General features: G+C 35.4%; 1 protein-coding gene across 18 annotated transcripts in view; it reads right to left on the reverse strand.

Moving 5' to 3' along the window:
* The window catches only part of Mctp1 (multiple C2 and transmembrane domain containing 1), a 367,854-nt gene that overhangs the window by 164,474 nt on the left and 191,107 nt on the right, over positions 1–12,273 (reverse strand). For all 18 annotated transcript variants that reach the window (XM_015483699.2, XM_048811432.1, XM_048811442.1 and 15 more), the window contains one exon: positions 11,041–11,134. In XM_015483699.2, the coding sequence (XP_015339185.1) occupies positions 11,041–11,134 (94 nt within the window). The remainder of the gene's footprint in view (positions 1–11,040; positions 11,135–12,273) is intronic.

Raw genomic sequence — 12,273 nt, forward strand, 5'->3', positions numbered from 1 at the left:
GCCTACCTGGCAGGCGCGGGGGGTGGGGGGCGGCTCTGCCACTCAGCAGGCCACTGCTCCTCTTCTGCTGGTGGGTCGCAGGCCCGCCTACCTTGCAGGAGTGATTGGAAGCTCTGTTCAGCCGTGGGCCACTGGGCCTTTTCTGCCGGTGGTCACCGTTCCGCCTACCTGGCAGGCGTGGGGGGTGGGGGGCGGCTCTGCCCCTCAGCAGGCCGCTGGGCCTGCTCTGTGGATGGTCACAGTTCCCTCTACCTTGCCGGCGCAGGGGGAGGGGGCGGCTCTGCCTCTCAGCAAGCCGCTGCTCCTCTTCTGCAGGTGGGTCGCAGGCCATACATTTATTTGTTAAACAAATATTTAGTGAGTGCCTATTATGTGCCAGGCCATATGAACGAAAAAGAGAAAGGTGTTCCCTTTCTTAGAATTTACTTTAGAAGGGAGGAGAGATGGAGAATAAATACTGAACCTAATAAGTAGACTGGATTATATGCTAGAGAGCAATGCATGTTAATGGAAAAGAAACAAAGAGTAGGATAAGAAGTTTGAAGGGTTTGGGGAAGGTCAGAATATAGATTTAATTGCGTGGTTAGAGTAGGTCTCATTGAGAAGATAGGGCTGGGTAAAAAACTGAAGGGGGTGAAGTAGTAGCCAAGTGAATATGTGTAGACAAGTGATCCAGAAAGAGGAAAAAGCCTAGACCAAAAGCTGGTATGCTCAGGGCCTTAGATACTGGGGCATGGTGAGCAATGGGAGATTGGTACAAGATGTCAGAGAAGTGATGGAACCAGACCATGAAGTACCTGCAATGCCAACTGTGCAAACCATGAATAGCAGCTATTCACAAGGACTGATTAAACAATAGTATTTCAGGAGGCAATCTAGATAATTATGAAACCCATAATTAATTAACCCATAAATATCTATTAATATAGTTTTGAATGTAAGGCATGTGGCAATTTTCATTATGTAAGACCGATGCTTTTTTTTTTTTTTAATTTCTTAGGTAGATGGACATAATTCCTTCCTTCCTTCCTTCCTTCCTTCCTTCCTTCCTTCCTTCTTTCCTTCCTTCCTTCCTTCCTTCCTTCCTTCCTTCCTCCTTCTTCTCCCTCACTCCCTCCTCTCTCTCTCTCTCTCCACCCCCACTCCTTTCTGTTTATGTGGTACTGAGGATGGAACCCAGTGCCTCACACATGCTAGGAAGTGATCTACCACTGGGCTATACCCCAATCCTATCTGATGCTTTTAAAGGCATTCCATGTCCCCAACCCCCAGATACCAAATACCACCGGTGCTCTACAATCATTATGGCAAATAAAATTCTCTCAAAAGTCTCTTAAACACTAAGAGGCAACACTGTCTTCTCCCTAGGTGAGCATCATTGCCTGACTGCAAGTGTGTACACATTTTGTCTTAGGAACACATACAAATTACTGCAGATATCAAAGAGTTTTATTTATGTGTGACAATATCTATTAAAATTTAGCATTTTAGGAATTATAAAACATTTAAAACTTGTTAATTTGCTAAACATTACAATAATAAGTTGATGTCATGGTAACATGGGAATGATCAAACATTAGATAGCCTTTCAAAAACGTCATTGTACACTCATGAGAGTGAAAAATGCAAATAATATCTTGATTTTGACTTTCCAAAAAATGTCTTGGGGAATTCCCAGAGGTTTCTGGACTTCTGAATAAACACTAAGAGCAATGAAAACAGATAAAGCCCAACATAAATATGGGGTTATTTCACTTGGAATCTAGAACTAGATGCAAAATAATATTTGTAGAATTCTGTGTAACTAGATGCATTCTTGATCCCTAAAATTTAGCCATCTTGATACATGCTGGGGAACTTGAAATTCATGATAGAAGAATGGGAAGTGAAATGAGACTGATGAGAAAATAGAAAAGAAAGAAGAGGAAGACTAAAGGATCTATTAAATAAGCAAAATCCATGAGAAAAATATGCCTGAGCTTATCAGAGCTTAGACAAATTATGGTAAAAACATAAAAATCTTCACTTTCAATTCATTTTAAAACAAAAAAAAATATATAAGAGATTTGTTGTAAGCTTAGACAAAAAAAGTTGTTTGGTCTAAAATGATTATAAAAAGAGTATAAGCTCTATTGTTTTTGCAAGCTTTCCTAGAAACTTTAGGACCTATAGTATTTAATTAGACTTTCTTGCAGAAAAACATGAGGCTGCAAATTAACTCTCATAAAATTAGACTAATTAACTGCAGAGATCTTTTGCAATAAAACGAAATCTTTTAGACTTAAAAAATTAGGTATTATTAGGTTTTTAAGTTTTATATATATACTTAATTAATCAAAGGTAATGCAATTGAAAAATGTCATCTGTCAAGTCTTTGCCTTTGGAATGATGTCTTTGTCTTTTAATTTCTCTTCTACAAAATAACTCTCTCAGGAATCTGTTGCTCATCTTGGCACCTACTGCAGTGTCTCAGAATCTGAAGGCTTGTGGGGAAGCCTGAAGGCCAGTTTGAAAAACCCTTCTAGGACTTGACTCTCCACTTCAAACAGGTGGTCACTGAATGAAGTTCTGCTTTAACAGTTCCAGTGATGGAGAACTCATCTCCTCTATGGGAATACTCTGATCTATTTTTTGGCAATTATAAATTCTGGAAAGGTTTTCATTATTTGAATATAAAATTACGTAACTGTGACTTTTGTCTATTCTTTGATTTCCCTTATATAGTAATTTTAAAATCTAAATAAAATGTTGGGTGTAAAGTGAGGGGGCAGCACCCGTCAGACAGTGTGTAATCAATGTTTGTTACCTGCCCTTTTATGCTGGGTACTGCAGATGGCTTTGAGTACCCCTTCTAACTACCTTCTAGGTCTCCTCCTGAACTATTGAGGCCATGAAGCCCAAAGTGACATTTCCAGAGTCCCTTGCAGCTAGGGATACAGTATATCCCCTTTTGGTTAAATTTTCTAGTAATTTGGATCCAAACCTTGGTCATTACTTCCATTGCCAGCTCCTATAATTACCCTTTCTCATGACAGATCTTTGGATAATTGGCAAGAAATTATATTCCCCCAATGTTTTCCTTTCTGCAACACAAGACAGTTGGTAGCTTTAGAGGAAAGATCTGGATCAGCATGCCTACTCTGCATTTTATGAGTTGGTGTGTTGGGGGGTGTGTGTATGCATGCTTGGGTACTGACTGGACAAGTTATTTAATCTACACCTCATTTTTTCAAATGTATAAAGTGGGCATAGTATTTATTCACATTGTTGTGAGATTGGTTGTGATTATCTTTATACCGAGCTCAGGGTTATATCTGTCATGTGACAAGGGCTCAATAAATTTTAATTGCTATTATTATTGTTATTATTTTCATTATACTCAAGGTATTCTCAATTGACTTGGTTCTAAAACAGTAACATTCCAGTTGAAAATATATTCTGGTTAGTCTTTAAAGGGCAGTTTTTTATATCTGGATTCCTAGCCTTGCACTATTGTCTTAAAAGTCTAAAATAAAGAATTATTCTAAATATTTCATTTTACTCATTGTAACAAATTGATGTATATATAATTCACTCTCATAAACCTTAAACTCAACTCAAAACCTAAAGCCATCTCCAATATTTTCTACTCTTTTCTCTTTTTTTTTTCTAAGAGGGAGAGGGAGGGAGGGAGGGAGGAAGAGAGAGAGAGAGAGAGAGAGAGAGAGAGAGAGAGAGAGAGAATTTTTAATATTTATTTTTTAGTTTTCGGCGAACACAACATCTTTGTTTGTATGTGGTGTTGAGGATCAAACTCGGGCCCCACGCATGCCAGGCGAGCGCGCTACGCTTGAGCCACATCAGGAGCCCTAATATTTTCTACTCTTAAAGCAAGTCATCTTGTTTTTTACCCATGTAAGTCTTGAGATTCATACTTTTCAACATTTGTCTTATTGAATAAAGCTAATTTAGGCTGATGTAATATATATATATATATGTATAGTCTAATAGTTTATATTCGTAATATATCATATCCATCTGTAATGTATGTTATTTACATATTATTACTTGGTTGTTCATATATAGTTAATAATATATTATATTAATCTGTGTTATAGATGTATATAAATATAAAATACTGATACATAAACACAATATGTCTTAGTCTCATATAAAATAATTTACTAGCCCTCCGAGTATGTTTCATAAGAAAGAAGTCAATTATCTCTTCAAAGCCATTAATAAATACAGTAAACAATTTATACCAAGGACAGAGTCCTGTATCCTTCTATTCAGCATCCCCACTGACATCACTCCTTTAATCATTCTTTAGACTTACTGTTCAGTCATTTATGATTCTAACTATACTGTTATATATCCCTGTAATAAGATTTTTTTAAAATCCTTTTTAAATGCAGATCTCTGTTTGCATCAGAATTTCCCTGATCCAATGTTCAAGGAAATACGCTGCTTATTCACACAACTATATTGTAATATAATGAAATAAAAAGAATAGTTTTTAAAAAATGATTGTAGTGTCTCGAAGCATTTCTTTAAGCACTGAGTGAAATCCTGGAGCTAGCCCCTCCAAGCCAAATCAGCAATTCTCTATTTCTTTACTCAAAGGATCATTTTGTAATCTTAGTTCCACAGAACCCGATTAATTATTTTATAGTATTTCTCTTTCCCTCATTTCCCATTGATAGTAGGACCACCACTTTCTCAGCCCATAGTCCTTCACCTCTAGAGCATATCAAACCCAATTATTAATCTCTTTTGTCATCCAACCTATTCTTCCAGAGCAGTATCTTCTAACCATGTGACCTGCATATGAATGACACATGATTTCTGTAATTCCCTTTAAACCACTGGTTCAGACTCAGACCTTACCATCCCTTGTGCTAAATTATAATTTCATTCTCATTTTCACAAATATTTGATATCGACTATTTGGTTTAGAAGATTACTTTTGCATTTCTATAACTAGAATATGATTAGCTTTTAAAATGCAATTACTAAAAGGAGGAAACTTTTATTTCTATGTAAGTTATAGTGACATAAAAGAAGAGCAATAAGTTTGCTCTTTGTGATTTTTTGGTTTAGTCTCATTCTTAAGAAAGAGATTTATAGAGCATTAATACATGTATCATGCATGTATGTATATATAATATTATTTTCTAAGCGAGATATATTGTGATAAGAGTGTCAGGTTTTATATATTTTTGATGCATTACTAATGGGATAAAATGTCTTCTCAGAGTGTATAGGCTGCTTAAAAACCTTCTACCGTGTAATTATTAAAAAGCAAATGGGGAAAACATTGGCTTATATAATGGAAATAAAACATATTTTTTTGCTTGGGAAATTTTCCATATTTTGTGTTAACACTTAGGATTTTTGTTTCAAGTAATATAATTTCAAGATACTAAGATAACAAAGTTAAAAAATTAAGAGTATCTGCACATATCTTGCTTTTATTTGGTAATTTTTTTTATCCTTGATAATTCACAAATATGAGGACTCATGCTATTTTTCACATAGTCCATTCAGTAAAGGCCATATATTTTCTCTTCTTCCAACACGGGTTTTAAATAAGGATCGTAAAATGTAAGGCTAGATCTATCAGACACCATCATATTATTAAATATGATAATGACAATTGAAGGATCATGTTATTAAAAATTCAATCTGCTATAATCCTATAAGAGAAGCACTTAGCTACTACTTTCAATAGAGCAATTGTATTCTGCAGGCCACTTGAAGCAACAATTGCATATATTTTATGTGATTTGCTAGAGGAACACACAAAAAGTTATTTTTTTTTAAGTACAATATCTTGTCTATGTTATATGTATGTGCTTGGTATTTCTCCAACTTTATATAAAACTTTCCAAGAGCAGACTTGCCTTTTTCTGTACAGCTGCCTTTTCATTTTCTTTCTCTGAATAGACCCATAATGTTCAGGGAAAATACCAAGAATAATAAATCCCAATCTCTGTATAAAATATACCTTCATGACACACTCAAGCTGGAAATCACAGGAACCAATAAAATGCAGGCAGCCTACTGATAATGAGGTCAGAAATACAAATAAATTTACTTTTAATGAAGACTGGAGGCACAGTAATCAAAGTGTTAAAATTCATTTCATGCATATCTCATTTGCTTCTTAGCTGATATTTACCACGCAATTCTGTGAGAAAGTAGAGGCCTAAGATGCTCCAGATAAATGGCTCAATTAATTGTACAGAGGTAGACCTCTTTGAGCTGAGCCAGAGCTGTGAGCTCTTTATTAAAAGCACTATTCTGTAGCCCCTAACCTTGTTCCTTGACTCCTCTCTGGTTTCCAATTTAAACAAGTCCCCATGCGGCCCGCTCTAAAGGGCTTTGTCTCCCTGTCATTGTTAAGAGAGCTGAGGCATCCTGGAAGTGTGAAATCAGACCTCATGAGTTGAACGGTTCCCCAGGGAACGCCGGACTGCGCAGAAGGTCAAAGTCATGGGCCGGACCATCTAAAAGTGTCTGATCGCCGGTCTGTGACACAGCAAGTTGGGGGTGGGGGCTAGACTGAAGAGGACTGAAATTGAACACGTCTTAATTAAAGCCCACAGACAGCAAAACAAAATGTTTTCCAGGCAGCCTGTCAAATGGGGCTTAAATTTAGCTCTGCTAATGAATCTGAGCTGCTAACTGTTATTTCTTAAGATAATAAGACTCTTACGAAAGCTGATAAAAAAAAAAAAAAAAAAAAACAAAAAACTGTAGCATGTCTTTTTCTGCTGTTTTGTTACTTAAATATTTTCCAACAATGAAGACAGTTTTCCAAAAGGAAAACATGGGGAAAGTCTATGCAAATAAAGGGGTAGTAAACATCTCTCTTAATAACTAGTAGGTTTCCAGACAACAGGGTTGGTGTGTTGCAAGTCTTTGTGTATAGCCTTGTTTCAGTGGGGGGGAAAAAAACCCTCTCATTTAATGGGACAATTTCAGTGACAGAGTCTACTAATTGTAAAATTCTTTCTCTCTCTCTCACTTTTTCTTTTCCTTTTCCTCTATTGTTTCCTGGAAGAGATGGTGCATTAATTTGAGAGATCAATTCACCTGGTGTGGAAAGTTTTATATTATTGTACCTTTTAGTACAGTGAAAAGGTAGGGCATCTTTTGACCGGTTTCACAGTTCTCCCATATTACTGCTCCTGAAACTGAGTCTCCCTGGGGAGGCTATGACCTCTTCCTTAGGAGCTCAAACACACACACACACACACACACACACACACACTCACACACACACACACACACACACACACACAAAACCCAGGGGGAAATGAAGGGGAGGGGCTGAGGAGAAGAACTCTTTTCTCTTTCTTCTCTTAGAACTTGAAAGAACCAATAGGCTAGGTCTAAATACTCTGCAAAGAAAGCCTCACTCAATTTAGAAGACTTGAAATGTTCAGTTGAAAGCAGAAATTAGGCCCTGCTCAAGGAAAAGAATAATTAGAAGCTAGAAAAGACAAATTACAACATGAACGGTTTCCCAGTACCCCCCACCCCCATTCCTTTTTCCCTCATTGTCCTTTCTATTCTCACAATCCATCCAGTTCTAAGGAACATGTGATTTAGTGGAGAGAATCTTCCCCAGTGAACACAGGGCCAGACAGTCTCTAGGTTTTTTGCTTTGATAGTGCAGAAAGACATTAACCTTTTCGCTGGTTAGTTGAAAGGTAAGTAAGTTGTACTGAGCGGTATTTCTCTGTTATTCCAACTTTTTCCCTCACGAAGAATTTAGCAGACCAACTTTTCAAACCCGAGTGCCACTTTCTCAGGCTGTGAAAGGCTGCCCACAATTTGACTGAAATTTCAATCCACTCTTGTGCCCTGCTCAATGCATGTGTATGTGTGGGAGTTGTAAATTGAGGCCTTAACCACCAGAGTTAATCTCTTTTTAAAATCTGTATTAACCTTAATGATTTGAAGTGCACTGTCCAACACTGGGCTATTGAGATGGAAGAAAAAACTACCCTCGACTATCAACAGTTTATTAGGGGCTTAACTGAAGTGACCTACTGTAGTAGTGTTCAGCTGAACAAGGCTATAGGCTTTTTGTGGAAAGGGAAAGAATTGAGGGTTTCATTAAAAAGTAATTTGTGCTTTATACTCACTCATTCAAAGAGAGTCTCAATTGCTCTTTATTCACACAGAGTTAATACAGTATCACAATGTTTCTCAATGAATGTGTTGTAACAAAAGAAAAATTTTACATTTTGAAAGGGAAAAATTCTTTGTGACTTCAGTAAGATTGATGGCTACTTAAAAGATTACAGAATCTCTCACATTAAATGATGGAATATGAAAATTAATTTTTTTTGCTTAAACAATGAAAGTTTAACTTTATGTCCAGATCATTGAAAATATTTTAAAAATTGGGCAAAATTGGTCAAATATAAGTTTGTCTTGTTGGAATGGTCTAGAAAAAAAAGTGCTCTGAAGCCAAATATCTTATAATAATACCTTCATTTGTACTGAGTCAGAAAATATTCTTGGCTTAACTCGGAAAATTATCCGTGATTTAAAATCTCCCCTCTCCATCTAAACACTTATAAATGGATACTTATTTGAAGATTTGAAGACAGCACTATTCATTCAATTCCCTCTTTTCAAACTATTAGTTAATATTGTATAGAGCTTGACTATTATTAACCATTTAGATGTACATCACATCTTTAAAGTTCTTCTTTGAATAAGAGATAAAACTACAGAGCTTACTTGTACATCAAATTAACTGACAAATGGGGCCATCAGATACACACACACATACACACACACATATACACAGTCTTCTCAGAAGAAAAGATTATTTTTAATATTGGTGGTGCATTCAGACATTTCTGACTTAAATACATGGTCCTCAATTTTTTGCCACCATCACAAATGTCATAAACCACAAAAGTTCCAAGAGTGAGCAAGGTCAAAGACTGAATTATCCTTTTGCCCCTGAATAGTTCAACATCTCTCTTGTTCAATTCAGAGCCCATTAGATTATAAGGTTACCACGGAATGAGAATCATTAGATTTATATCCCTAAAACTGGAGGAAAAAAATGGGGACTTTGTTATTTAGTATTCCCCAAATTAATGTTCATTTTATCAAATCAAAATCATGTCTCATTGAATCCCTAGAGGAAAGGCTATTGTTATTCACATTGATTTACATAGAACCATTAGGAAAGAAATATCTCTATTCCAGCTTTGAAAGAACATGTACTTTAACTTCCATAGTGGCATACAGGCCAACTAGGTTAACATAGTTTGCATATTCATGAAGTTTTAAAATCAAAGACAGCTTCTTTCTAAGAGAAGAAAAACCTACACAATAGTATTCAGCTTGAATAATGGACAGGTAGCTAAGTGTTTGAAGTAAATGGTACTTGAATTTTTCTATAAGAAATTGTTTTCCCAGATTAATCTGATTATAACCATACCTGAAATAAAATTCATAAGAGAGAAAATGAATAAACTTAACATTCACTAATTGTTTAGCACTAGGAGCCAAGTCAGCATACATGCAAACAGATTTCCAAACTATACTTTCTCCCACTGTTTTTAGCTACACCTAGTTTGAAAATTTTTGACAGTTCTTATTTATCTTCTTAGTCACAAATAAGCTGATAATTACTTCTTTAGAGAAACTATAAATTCCCAACATTTTTACTTTATCATATAATAAATAGTCACTTGATAATATGCAAGTAGTAAAACTTAAAAATATTGCTCTTTTGGACGAAACATGCTACTTTAGTTTGAAGGCAGTTATCTTTTAATTTTTTCATTTTGTTAAATGAATTACTGAAGGACACAATGATTTGCAGACCCTTGGATGGTAAGAAAAATATACTTCTCTCTTTCAAATAAGTCTGTTACCTTTTGCACGTCATCGTGCTAATCATTCATAATGGTAAGTATAGTTCCACAAATAATAAGTGGGTACTTTCCATAAACCGTGAAATTTGTATAAAAAGTGGTCAAGTCAGTCCATCTCAAGATAAATAATTTGATCAATGGAATAAACATCACCCATATCCTTATAAAATTTAGCAATAAATATATAACATGAAAACAGTTATAACAAAATGAGTAAATTTTTAAGAGATAAGACTAAGTTTTTCTTTCTTTCTTTCTTATTTATTTATTTTTTGGGACAGGGGAGAACTTGGGACTGAACCCAAGGTACTCTACTACTGAGGTACAGTCCCAGTCCTCCCCCCTTTGTTTTTTTAAACATGGTCTCACTAAGTGGCCAAGGTTGGGCTTGATCTTGCAATCCTCCTTCCTCAGTCTCCCAGGTAGTTGGTAGGCATATGCCACCACGTTTTGGCAAGCCTATGCCATGGTTAAACACTTCAAACAATCCTGATGTTTAGTTTAGATCCAGAATGATCTATGGATATGTTAAGAAATTTGGACAACTAGGAGATTGAAGGGGCAACACAAATATTCAAGAGTCCATAGTAATTATTAAGCACTACTCATCTAAACTTCTTAGAGACCTGTGCAACAGATTTCATGCATGTGTACATTACAAGTATTTGGTTATGGGGGAAGCTGATATTCTCTGAGAGAAGATAATTCAGCATTACTTCAATATACTAAAATGACAATATCTGGAAAATTATTTATAATACATTGATTAAACTATGGGGAGGGCAACAATTCAAAAGTTATTTTGCTTTTATTGTTTATTTTTAATATATTACCCTGTCTTTAAAAAAAAGAATTAGTATAAAAATTAGAAGTATAAAAATCATGGGGTTGGGGGGCTGGGAATATAGCTCAGTTGGTAGAGTGCTTGCCTTGCGTGCACAAGGCCCTGGGTTCGATCCCCACCACCAAAAGAAAAAAAAATCATGAGGTTGGAAAATCTTTGTTAAGATCAACCCTGAATTTTTATATTTAAATTAGTTACTTTGACAATCCACTCAGGTAAAATGAAGAGTTGGAATATTCAGTGGTGTAGCTCTTGGATACTGTCCCACATGTGCCATAGGAGAATTACATCCTTTCTTACCTGTGACATCAGCAGCCATCAAACCTTCTGCTCTGATGACTTTCACTTGGAGAAATCCCACATCTTTTAGGTTGTGGAATATCCTCAACGGGCTCTGAAAGACCCCAAGATTGTTATTAGAAAAGAAAACTCCTAAGGAGTCTCAAAGAGTGTGCTAAGAAAATACTAAGTTTTGTGGATATCCTGGGTTATTCCCCAGAGGGTCAAAAGTTCATTTGTCTTTCTCCAATACAAATTACCCTTTCATCATCATGAATGTACATACACTCACAATTATGTAGCTAATTATTGCTCTATAAGTAGATTTTCTGAGAGAATAAAAAATCACATTTATTCCCCATAAGTAATTATCAGTAAATGGTAAAAAACAAATTATAGAAAAAATATGTCTACTTTCTTTTCTTCTCTCAATGCCCTCCATCAAAACACTCCAAGAAATCTTTCATCTGTAGAGATGATGGTTTGAAGACTAAGGATTCCTAATAGTAGTGAATCTTTAAGTTGTTGGTCATATAACACATGGGGCACAAGCAAAATGTCAACACTAAATTAATTAATTTTTCTATTAATTTCTTCTTGGTATCTTTTAGAAACTGCATGTACTAGATTAAGGATAAATTAAAGACTGTTTACTAATGTTTAATTCAAAAGACAGTGTAGTTCTATAAGTCTTTTAGGGAGAAGGCATGATATTTTAAACTAAATAAAATTGATGACTTGAAAATTAATTCAAAAGGAGTAATTTTTTCTTAAACCTATAGTTTTACTTGGTAGCATATGTATGGAAATTTTGATAGAAGAATCAAATGATAACAGTTATTTTGCTTCCTAAGTTCATAATTGTGATTTTTAATAAGCACAGTACTTGCAGAAATTAAAAGCAGGAAACCAACACAACAATTCAGAAGTCTAATTAATGGGCACAAATACTCTGAGAATAAAATGAAACTCTGGACACCGAAATGCATTTGTTGATTTACACTTCATAGTGTTTTTCCTATGGCGAGGTCAGCTTTTCTACTCAGCATCAAAGGCACTTCTTTATCATCATCTTTAAAATGTTTCATGACCAGGGAGCATAACACACTTTTGCATAATAAAGTTATCTATTAAAATGTTGCTAGAGTAAAAAGCATCCCCATTATTGTATTACCAATGTGAGAATACTGACAAGCCCAAAGCTTCCTGTGATATGAACTTTATCAGTCCCCTATGACTAGTCATTGTTTACAC

This window comes from Marmota marmota, unplaced genomic scaffold (genome assembly GCF_001458135.2).
Source record: "Marmota marmota marmota unplaced genomic scaffold, marMar, whole genome shotgun sequence".
In the NCBI taxonomy this organism is placed as follows: domain Eukaryota; kingdom Metazoa; phylum Chordata; class Mammalia; order Rodentia; family Sciuridae; genus Marmota; species Marmota marmota.